This window comes from Thermobia domestica, chromosome 3 (assembly GCF_964235325.1).
Source record: "Thermobia domestica chromosome 3, izTheDome1.hap1.1, whole genome shotgun sequence".
Lineage (NCBI taxonomy): Eukaryota > Metazoa > Arthropoda > Insecta > Zygentoma > Lepismatidae > Thermobia > Thermobia domestica.
This window is the reverse complement of record NC_137456.1, coordinates 40,310,037-40,322,037: the sequence shown is the minus strand read 5'-3', so window position 1 is coordinate 40,322,037 and position 12,001 is coordinate 40,310,037. Positions and strand designations below refer to the sequence as shown.

Genomic DNA, 12,001 nt, shown 5'->3' with positions numbered 1-12,001 from the left:
AATTTGTTTGCTATAGAATTAATAATTTTGTTTCGATTTCCTCGCGGCACACCACCGGTCCATTCGCGGCACACCGGTTGGAAAGCGCTGCTCTAGAATTCATTTATTTCCTCCTTTCGAGAAATTGAAATATAAGCAAGGGCCAATGGTAAAAGATATTAGCGAATACCGAAATTGTATGACTTAATTTCTAATGTACTGGACGCATGGTAAGATTTTTCTCAATTCTCTAAGTTCAAAATATTTGGTTTTTTTTTTTTTTTTTTTTAACAACGAAAATCACGATAGTATAATAATAACATGCTCTATTACTAATAAAATTATATGAAATTCTTAAAGGATGAAATTAAAGTACCTATTAATTTGCAAATAAATACAACATAGCTTGTTGGCCTTTGAGATTACTGGAATTCATCGTCAGAGCTTAATAGCATTGTCTTTTCATTGTAACTCTGTGTAATCGTAGAAACACGTTGATTGGCTGGTTGGTTGCTTCGGCGTCCGCCGCCGTGGTTGCCCATTCCACCGCCATTGGGCAGAGGATCATCTGGGTCGTAGGTCGCAGCACGCATACTCCTTAAGGAGTTGGAGGTTCCACCTAAACAGAAGAAAACACAAAAATATTAATTATTGCTTTTAATTTGATTTCTTATATTAAATTTTAATTCATTCATTAACTAACGTATAAACAGAAAATAATCTTACCTTGCAAACCCTCTCAACAGCAGATATACATCACCCAATTATTGTCTGTGACAGAAATATGAAATTAAGTGTGCTTCATTACTGTGAGGTTTAGCAATTTCTATTTTGTTGTATTGTTCTTATTCTTGACAAATTCTAGCATTCTGATATACATTCTTCCTGCTCCTTTTTAATGTTCTTTAGTTAAAATAATCAGTTTTTCCCCATCGTGAGTCCAGAAAGGTTTCGAAAATTCAAAAGTTGTTGAATGGTACGCTTTTATGAGAGAACTGCTAAACGCAACTCATATATGAAGTTCAAATGTGTAAACAGTGTCTAATCTCGGCCACCGCAAGTCATTCACCGAGAAGACACCATCTACTAAGTGAAGATAACACATTTCCGATGGCTACCAGTTTAGAAAATCGCCCCATAACAACTGGAAACGTGGCTGATACAGTGGAAAATACTCTAAAGTCTGTGGAAACAAATCAACGAGCACCTGATGCGAAAAGTGTCAGCACGGTGAGTTAGTTTCGTTTTGATCACGTCTCTGCAGAAGAAACTTTATCTTGCTCCACTTTATACACAACTTTCGAACGTGCAGATTGTATACATGCCAACTGCAAAACTTCATTTTTTTTTTTCTGTTGAGTACATTATGAACTAAAGGTTACTTAGAATAAGTTTCAGAATTTTTGCACTTCCCTCACCAGAGATATTCAAGTGCAAACATTGATAAAATTCAGTTTGTGGCCACATTTCATGCCTTATAAAAATTATTGTTATTCATTTCTACGATTCCTATTTCGTTGAGCTGTACAGTGTGGAGACAAATATGAAGTTCATATAGGACATTTTTGGCTCAACTTCTCCCCAGAATTTTCGGGGCTTAAAAATGGTAATTTGGTTGATGCTCACTTGTGACTTTGTGGCATTTGAAATTGTGGTGGTAAAAAGTTTATAGCAGTGCATTAAAGGTCATTTCATAACCTTTCCACAGATGGTACTTCTTTTCATTTCTGAGATATTGTATTTTGCGTGCATCCTGATTTTCTCATGATTAGCTACACGCCATATTGGAAATATGGCCACCGTGGGCATACGAAATGGAACCCGATATTTCTAATCATACCACTGTGTTTACAAAACATGTACCAATATATGTACAAATTATAGGATTTTTTTTAATGGTCATATAACCAATTTGCGGTAAATTGTGCTATTTTCGGTGGAATGACCCTGTACGCATTTTGATAACCACAGAGATTCTAAATGAAAATAAAAGAACTGATTCATGCTAAAGTGATTACATTTCAGCTAACCCAATACCTTCTTACGGTTTTCCAATGCAGTATCTTCCTACTCCTTTTTCTGAATTTATGTTAACGTAATTACAATGACTATATGAGATTTTCGGCACGAAAGCAGTTTTGTAGGGCCTTGTTTTAAGAGGCCCCATCACGGCGAAATTAAAATATCGCTAATTTTACAGTAACTAATGTGATATCTTCAAATAGATAAAAGATAATCCAAAAGTGGAACAAGAGCTCGCTAGATAATATTATTTTACATGAGATACCATTATCACGACTCACTTATCTGCTTTTGATTTCCAGTCATTTCGAAAATCGATATTTATTTTCGCGTTTCTAAATGACTGCAAACGGAAAGCTATTAGGTGACTCGTGATAATGGTACCTCATGCAAAATAATATTGTCTAGCGCGCTCTTAGTCTACATTTCGATTATCATTTATCTATTTGAAGATGTCACATAATTACTGTAAAATTAGCGGTATTTTAATTTCGCAGTGACTAGGCCTCTTAAATATCTTTTATATAATGAAAAAGTTTCTGGGCACAATTGTAGCATCACACACAGAGCCACGTATTTTGGGGTTGTAAAACAAGAAGCAATGAACTATTGGTTTGTTTTGTAGGTACAAAATGAATTGGTTTACTTTCTAAATTTCCGATATTCTTTGTTCTCTCTGAAATATTCACGAAAGAAAAGTGAGAAGGAAGCGAATCGATGGGCCTTAAAGATTTTATTTGTTCATTCGCATTTATTAATTTCCATTTCATTTCTTTTAATTTAATCCTAGAGCACTCTTGTATCATGATGAAAATAGAAGATTAATGACTAGAGACCGGATGTTAGGAAAAATGCCTATTCTTTATTATTAAAGATATGATCAAAAATAACGTTTTAAAGTTTATATGGGGGTTTATAGTTTCGATTTAAGCCAATTTTATTTTGCCTATTTCGACCTTTACTGCCTAAATAATTGGTTTAGTACCTAATATTGCCTATTCTCTGCATTTTCTTCAAAATAAGCCTTCATTGGGAAAATCTATAATTTATATAACATAAATAATACACACATATTAAGTATTTTTAAACACAAGCATGTGGTACATTACGATATATATACATGGTGAACTTCAAAGATGTGCACATTTGGAATCGAAAATTGAATCCTGACAATTGGAACGGAACCGAAAGATGTACACATACTTTGAGAGGTGATTCGTGACATGAAAAGAAGACAAAAAGTCCTCTTGAATTTTTTGAATGTCATGAATCACCTCCAGAAGTATGCCAATACCTTTATGTCTCGTTCCAATTGTCAGGATTCGAGTTTGGATTCCAAGTTGGCCCCCTGCCACTCGTACACGAAGCGGAATTTGACAACATGCAACAGGACTTTTTGTCTTCTTTTGATGTCATGAATCAGCCCCGAAGTATGTGCACATCTTTCTGATTCACCCAGTATGTATGGAATTCATAACAAGCTTCGTTTTTATATATGCAATAAAAGAAGATATTAACAAACAAGTATGTTTCTATATTCTTTGAACACTATCTATGACTTGAATCTATTTTTTAATTGTGTTGAGTATTTATCTTCATTATTTCGAATTACATTTTAGTGCCTATTTTCCAGGTTTTTAGTGCCTAAACATCCGGTCTCTATTAATGACCAAGGTTTCGTAGTTTTCTAGCTTATTATTATTGTTGTTAAATTGTTAGAATGTGAATGCAAGTAGACTCAAAAGAACTTGCCTAGTCCTTAACAGTATTAAATCCCTTATCAATAAACACCACTCTTTATCATTCAAGGTCAAGAATAAAATTAGGGTTGAATACTAAATATTTAAGAATTTAGCTAGTGTTACAGATTTCTCGGATACAATCCTGAAGCTATTCTTAGCGATAAGCTTACGCTAGTATTTACAGTTAATGAAACAAATAAGCTTCTTTACAGCAAGCTCCCTTCAAGCAATCAAACAAAGAGAATTCGTATTTACATATCATTTGGGTCAGGTCTGATTCTTAAGCCTGACTGATCAGGTCCAGGTCTGATTTTTAAGAAAATAAATTTTACTATGCAAGATCGAGAGAACCTGCCCAGGCCAAGTTACAAAATGTGTCATTGTCTTTCCTTGAGCATGAACGATCAATTCTCTTCGTGGAATCAGCGTACACAGCCAAGATTCTAATCTGTACTCAACGGTAATAAGTATTGGATCACCAGATAAATGCGTCATGTTTTATGAAGTAACACGAGAAATATTTTGTCGTGGTGTTTTTGAAATTTGACTTACAATTTCTCTTTTCAGCTATTTGATGATGGATGCCAAGCTGTGTACGCAGGAGATATTACTCAAACAACTCCATAGAAATGGTTTTCACGCTTCAAGGGGAATTGTGCTTCTATTCAATGAGGATCGAATGAGCGCGCTGATCCACGAAGAGTGCTTCAATTCACTAGGAAAACGGCCCTGTAGATACGATGTTCCTATGATATCGTCACCGTAATTCGTTGGATAAGGTCAAGAAACTCGGTGTCACAGGCTATGAACGAGAAAAATGAAATTAAATAAAATCTTTCAATTTAACGTCCGTTAGGCTAAGAGAGACGATAATTAAAGCAAGTGAATGATGATGGAAGAATTGGTGGAATGACATGGAATGAAGTGGAAGGAAACGTGAGTACCCCGAGAAAACCACAAACTTACTTGACCGGGGATTGAACCAGGGACCCCACGCACCTGAGGTAAGTACTCAACCACTGAGCCCCTAGGCTATGAACGAGAGAGAGGCTCTTGCACTCCCTATCGCCGTCAGTTTGCTCCCTCGACAGCAGACTACTCAAGGACATGAATAGATCTATCTCTATCACACCATCACCGGCGATGAAAAATTATGCTTTTGTATCAGTATGAAATATAATGATTTACGTCAACTATAATGCACTATAAAATGCTAAGTACTCTCGTGGACATGTAGGTAGCGTACGTGCCTTTGGCACAATACATCTAGGTTTGATTTCCGGCGGGAGCTCATGTGGTTCGGATCCAGCATTAAACTGTAAATCTACATCTCATATAGCCTCTGTGCTCAAAAAGACGCTAAAGTTAAATCAAACTATGAAATGTTTGAAAACAACAATATGATCAATGCAGAGCTTTATGTTTATCAAATATACCAGCTTAATAAAGTAACCAGCTGAAACGTCGCTAGTATGATCAAAACTTACATTTCAGAACTCGATTGATGAATTCTGCCACATTCACCGTATCCTCCTGATCTAATACATTACGATTGCTATCTCTTCCGGTTGATAGTAAACAATCTGCGTAGGCGTTCAATTACGACATAGGGATGAAAAAGTGCTCGATGAATTCTTGAAGACAATGCCTGGTAATTTGTATCGTCCAAATCTCTTATAGTTTGTGTGGTCCAAATTTATTCTTATGGTAAGCTGAAGAAAAATTATTGTCTTTAGTTACAAAGTCAGAGAAGTAGATTGTTGCTAAATGTAGCGTTTCTGGTTGGGTCACAACCAGCCATCCTGACAGGATTTCCTCAACTTCACCGTGAGAATGTTGGGATGATGCATTTAAGTATATCGCTATGGCCAACTTCACTTCCTTGTCCTTTGTTGTTGATTGTGAATGATTCTAGTATAAATTAGCTTCGCATATTGTATCTGGGGAGTTCTTAAAAAACTATTTTCTATTTCGTATTAGACCTCTTAATAAATTATTTGTGCCTTATTTTGTATAGAAAACTAGAACAGCGAAAGAACCGAACACCACTGCATGACATTTTTAAAACTTAGCAATTTTCTTTCCCCTTCTTTTCTTTACTTGTAATGGTATCGATAATTCATGCTTTTAGGTACAAAACAGAGAACAGAATATGAAGCTAAGCATTAATTTCTTCCGTTATATTGATGTCATCCCAGGTTAAAACACTTGACATCTACACTACATTTTAGTGGCAGAATACTATACCTAGTACATGAAATGGTGCAAAAACTGTATACTCCTTATATAGGGTGACCAGATTTTGACAAGAGAAAAGTAGGACACAAGTATAATAGTATTTATGGTAGTTCACTGCGTAGGCAATACGCATGTCCTTATTTCATTTAACATTAACCTTAAGTTAATCATTCACTTTTGTTAAAAAGGAAAGTACTGAACAAAAGTATTCCAGGAATTCAACATAACTCCAAACACTTTGATGAATGAATGACAAGGTGGTTTATTTTTATGAACGTAAAGTGAAACTTCATGTTGAGTTTAAGATTTTTTTTATTGATTTTCAGAGCGCGGTAGTATTTAAAGGAACGAGACAAAATTTAGGAGGGCACGAGGGAACTTCTTAACTTGGTTAGCATCACTGTCATAAGTTGAAAAAGAAACTTTTTCTACTTTACCGATATCTCAACAAGCCCTTCTCAGTAAAAACAATGTATTGTAAAACAATGGTTTGTTGATTGTCCTCCATCCCTAATTTTTTGAAATGGTAAAGAACACAGCGATTCATTACTCAGGAAAAAAAAGTGCCTGTGATTCAAAATGTTGTGAATAAAGAATGGAATATTAAAATATTGGAAACAATTTAACTCAGGACATTTAAAAAAAGGACACTTCTCGATTTTCTAGGCGTCTTCGCAACACGCAGGACAGCTCTTTGAAAAACAGTACTGTACTATGACAATCAGTACGTCTGGTCACCCTAGCCTTATTGCGTGTTTGGCTGCTGCATCCTCAACAGTTAACTTTTAAACAGTGTCAGATCGTACGACTAAATGTTGTTACTGACTCTACACACATGCTTTTCCACTTTGATTCTGCCCTTTTTCTTTATCCATCGTTTGCCTGCATGTTTAGATAAATTTTCAATAATGAATCCGGTTGTTTTTTCAAATCGAAGGACTATGATCATTGACAATACGCCTCTTAAGAACAGACATACTAGGGAAGATAAAGAGAAGATGCCATAGAAGTTTCGAGAGTTTATTTCTTTAGCAACAGCGAAAGTAACGTAAACTTAGACTTATGATGTAATTATTGACGTGCAAGGGGCAACGATGAATGTCTCAGATAACAGGAAACTGGAGACGGAATGCGGCAGTATATTATATATATATATATATATATATATATATATATAGTATGGCGCTAAATTCGTTGTACAATTGATCCTGAGATCCTGAGATTAAAACAAACAAAAAAGTTCCAATACACATAGGGCGAAACCCGCATCATTTACGTGTTATAGGCTGCCGAAAGCGTGGGAAAACAAACTTTAGAGTTAAATATTGTACAATCCGCGGCAAAAAACTTGCAACATGAGCATATAAGTTTATTGTGAAATGACGAAGTCTTTTGCTCCAAAATAAGTGTGCACGGGAGGAGGCCGAGGTTTATCCTGGCGTGATTCGTTCCACTTAGACGTTATGTTCATTCCCTGTGCTGTTAGGCGTAGTTTCATAATAAACTTACATCCTCATGTTGCAGGTTTTTTGCCGCGGATTGTACAAACTACTGACCGTAGACGTGACGCGGCATGGTATCATCAAAGGATCCTAACCTGCTCTATCCAAATTTGCAGTTTTCAGATTTAAACAATGGCGTTGCAAGAGATTCGCCAAAGGACGTTAGGGATTCCCCAACATTTTATGATGTAAATTTTGTAAACAAGAGCATGTAAAGGACGTCTCACTGTCTGGAAATAATACTACATGGCAGGTCAGAACTCATACACGCAGATTTAAAGATGGCGGATGAGGTAATAATCACTGCGTGGTTGTATGCCTTCTCAAAAAAGTACTAGTAAAGACGTTGTACAAGAATTCACTGGAAACGTCACGTCGGTACGATGTAAAAATACGTACAACACAAGCCGATAGATAACAGAAAATAAATTCCGATTGCTGATCTGCTCATACTAATGATATCGCAACCATTTTGAGAACGCGTCTAATTTTACTACTACAGGAATTGAACAAGAACTACTATTAAAAGACAAATAAAGAACGCATAATAATAATAATAATAATAATAATAATAATAATAATAATAATAATAATAATAATAATACACATAAAACCCACACGGAAGTCAACTCGTTCCTGTCAGGAACGGTGTTCTGTGAATGTGTAGGCAGGAACTGTTGATAATTACTCATCGGACTGTACCTACTATCACAACGCTTGACCTAGTAGGAGTATCGCATATTTTTGGAATAATTTCTGCCTGAACTATTAGAAATTGTGCCACTGGCTGTTTGTCGAAACGTGTGGTTTATGACCGTCCGTGCACCATCACATTTCGCTGCGGAGGTGCGAAATTTTCTCAACGCATCCTTTCTGAACAAATGGATCGGCAGAGAACGACCAGTATCTCACCAGACCTTAACACCTTTTTTTTTGTGGGGTCATATGAAACGACTAGTCTATGCGACGCCTGTACAATCAGAGGAGGATTTGTTTGCTCGAATTGTTGCTGCTGCCAGAAGCATTAGGGAAGCGCCCACAGTGTTTCAACGCATCCGCCGGTCCCTTCGCCGCCACTGTAACCTTTGCATTGAAGTGGAGGGTCGAAACTTTGAACACCTTTTGTAGTGACAGTTCTGACAACCATCCTCTTTTCATTTCAACAAAGACTCTCCTCTGTACCTTCCTCACTACAACTCTCTTCGGTATGCAGTCCCGTTATAGAATTTGGGACCAGAAATATTAGCTCTTGTTACAACAAATATCGCCAAGTGGATCGAATGTTTTATTTCACGTCCGTCAGTTTAGAACATTGATTGAATAAAGAACGTACTGTAGTTGCATTTATGTGATGTACTGATCGAAATAAATGTACTGTTATGTGTATTATTATTATTATGCGTTCTTTGTTTGTCTTTTAATAATAGTTCTTGTTCAATTCCTGTTGTAATAAAATTAGACGCGTTCTCAAAATGGTTGCGATATCATTAATATGAGCAGATCAGCAATCGGAATTTATTGTCTGTTACCTATCGGCTTGTGTTGTACGTATTTTTATATTGTACCGACGTGACGTTTCCAGTGAATTCTTTACTAGTTTTTACTATTTTTTTTTTAAAGAAGGTATACAACCACGCAGAGTGGTTATTACCTCATCTGCCATCTTTTAATCTGAGTGTATGAATTCTGACCTGCCACGTAGTATTATTTCCAGACAGTGCGACGTCCTTTACATTCTCTTGTCCACAAAATTTACATCATAAAATGTCCGGGAATCCCTAACGTCCTTTGGTGAATCCCTTGCAACGCCATTGCATAAATCTGATCGCATCACGTCTATGGTCAGTAGTTTGTACAATATTTAACTCTAAAGTTTGTTTTTCCACGCTTTCGGCAGCATATAACACGTAAACGACTTGTTTTCCTCCTATTTTTATTGGAACTTTCTTGTTTGTTTGTTTCTCAGGAATCACTCCTCTGCTTTTCTACAACGATTTTAGCGCCATACTGTATTATATACATATATTTAATAAATTACATTAAATTACAAAAGCGGGATGACATGCATATCGATCTGTATAAAAACGAAGGATTTGTCACTGATCTTTTATACACGTCATCTGAATTGTATATGTTTTCACTTCATTTTATCTCTTGTACGAGGAATAATCTGCAAACAAGATGCTTTCTATACTGAATAGAGATTTAATATTCTAAATGTTATTACAAAGGTTACCGTAAATGTCATGGTTTTCTTTTAAAAATAATAATAATAATAAAAAGCAAGAAATTCGGAAATATGCAAAGGAGGGTTAGTACATATGTAAACGTTGCCACTAGACAGTTGAATGAACATATATTCCCGTATATCCCTATCAGGATTATAGCACAAGAAACATAAGTACGTATATCGAATCGTTCGTTTCATACGTGTTACAGCCCATACGACAATGCGTGTGCAGAATATCCTCGTGTGATAGGGATAAGAAATACTCGAGCATCAACCATATTCACCAGACTTGTCATCTTGCGATTTCAACCACATACGAAAACTTGAGGAACAAATTGAGTGGAACCTTTCATTAGCGTATTTCAGAATTAGCAACGTCGTTCCCATTTTTGTAAAAGTTGGCATGACTTTTGCGGCAAACCTCACATAATTTTTCTTTTTTTTTCGCACTAACAGCGTACTGGTTTGAAGAAACAATGTCTGCGGGATAAGGCATGCCCGATCCGTAGTCCGTAAGTTGAAAAGGAATGAAATTATTATTATTATTATTATTATTATTATTATTATTATTATTATTATTATTATTATTTTGTTTAACGTCCCACAGGTTTTCGTCCGCAAGTTATGTCAGTACAAATAATACGGCATTGGTGCAGGGAGTTTGCAACTGAGCGTGGAAGTGCCGTTGACGACAATCACACAGACGGCTATTGACATCTAGTAGTACGGAGAACGCTGAACGAGTGAATGACAGGAAATTGACTGTCGATTACGAGCACATACATTCATTAATGATGTTCTGCAATAGCAAGACCTCATCAGTTGTATCCTAATCACATATCAACAAGTATGCCCATCTCCCTACAGAATTTGCTGCGATCGAGCGGGAAATCAACAGGTTCCTTAGTCAAAATGTCACAAGAGATGAAGTTCTGTCCGAGACTACATACCCCTCCCCCCCCAAAAAAGAAAAGTATCCATACAGTGGAAACATCCCAGTTCACCAGTCCGCAAAAATTTCGAGGTAGTTTTATTGGCAGTTAAATTGCTCCTCACCATCTTCTGGATATGACAGGTATTTTTGAAGAAGAAAGTGCCAACATATAGTGTACTCTGAAGCTCTAACGTGTTGGAAGGTTGCAACCGAGTGAAAGCGACCTGGCATGAGGTGTCATTCTCCTTGACGACAACGCAAGGCCTCATTCAGCCACAAGAACTATAGAATATGTTCACAATTTTGGTTGGGAACGCATTGACAAGTGCTTCAGTGTCAATGGTGCCTGCGTAGAGAAAAAGACGATGTAATGTACCTAGTTCAAAAGTTCTGTGAAATGAAATGAAATCTTTCAGTTTAACGTACCACAATTATGCCCTTTAGGCTAAGGGAGACGGATGATTAAGGCAAGTGTATGATGATGGAGAATTGGTGGAATGATGATGTGAAAAAACGGGAGTAATCCGAGAAAACCCATGGACACGATGTTATCCACCACAAACTAACTTAGACGGGGATTCAAAAGTTCTAGAACCAGTATACGGGCAATGCCTATGTAGTGAGACTTCTCTATGTACTACTACACATACAGTCTGGAGAAAATCTCTTTCTGTGATCAAAAATTAATTTTCCAAGACAGTGAATAAGATTATAGTAAAGTAAGCTTACTGCATTTATTCCTCCCCCCCCCCCCTTTCTTTCTGAAATGGAACAGACAGGAAATCAAAACAACAGTATAAGGGAAAGCACTCATGTATCTACGTAGCTCTTGGAACTATTTTATAAAATAACGGACTGCAGGCATCGCATCCAGTGCCTCACATAAATCTCCATCATATTTCGTTTCTTTTTGATCAGTTTACAACTCCTCAGATACAGTAGCTAAGGACCGGAAAGAAATGAAGTGAAATCTTCTACGTCCCACGATTATGCCCGTTAGGCTATGGGAGACGGGTGATTAAGGCAACTGAATGACGGAAAAATCGGTAGAACGGGAACGTGGAAGGAAACGGGACTACCCCGAGAAAATCCACGGACAGAACCGAAAACAGTTACTGTTTTGTTACGTATTATTTTAAATTATTAATCCAATGTCTTTGGATATCGTCTCGAAGAATGAAAACTGTTTTCAAACAGTGCAGGTATATTTAGCCTTTGATTAAGCAATAAAATGAGTGCTTACTTTCCATTGATAATTTTCTTTTTAACAAAAATTAGAGAAGTGGGTAAGTGTTCTACGAGATTTTTCTTTTAAACTTCTAAATATATAGATGTAATACCGAATAAAATAACC

General features: G+C 36.5%; 1 protein-coding gene across 2 annotated transcripts in view; it reads right to left on the bottom strand.

The window, feature by feature from the left end:
• The window catches only part of Tmep (Transmembrane endosomal protein), a 243,050-nt gene that overhangs the window by 21,421 nt on the left and 209,628 nt on the right, over positions 1 to 12,001 (bottom strand). For both annotated transcript variants that reach the window (XM_081750698.1, XM_081750696.1), the window contains exon 9: positions 356 to 598. In XM_081750698.1, the coding sequence (XP_081606824.1) occupies positions 402 to 598 (197 nt within the window). In that variant the 3' untranslated portion in view covers positions 356 to 401. The remainder of the gene's footprint in view (positions 1 to 355; positions 599 to 12,001) is intronic.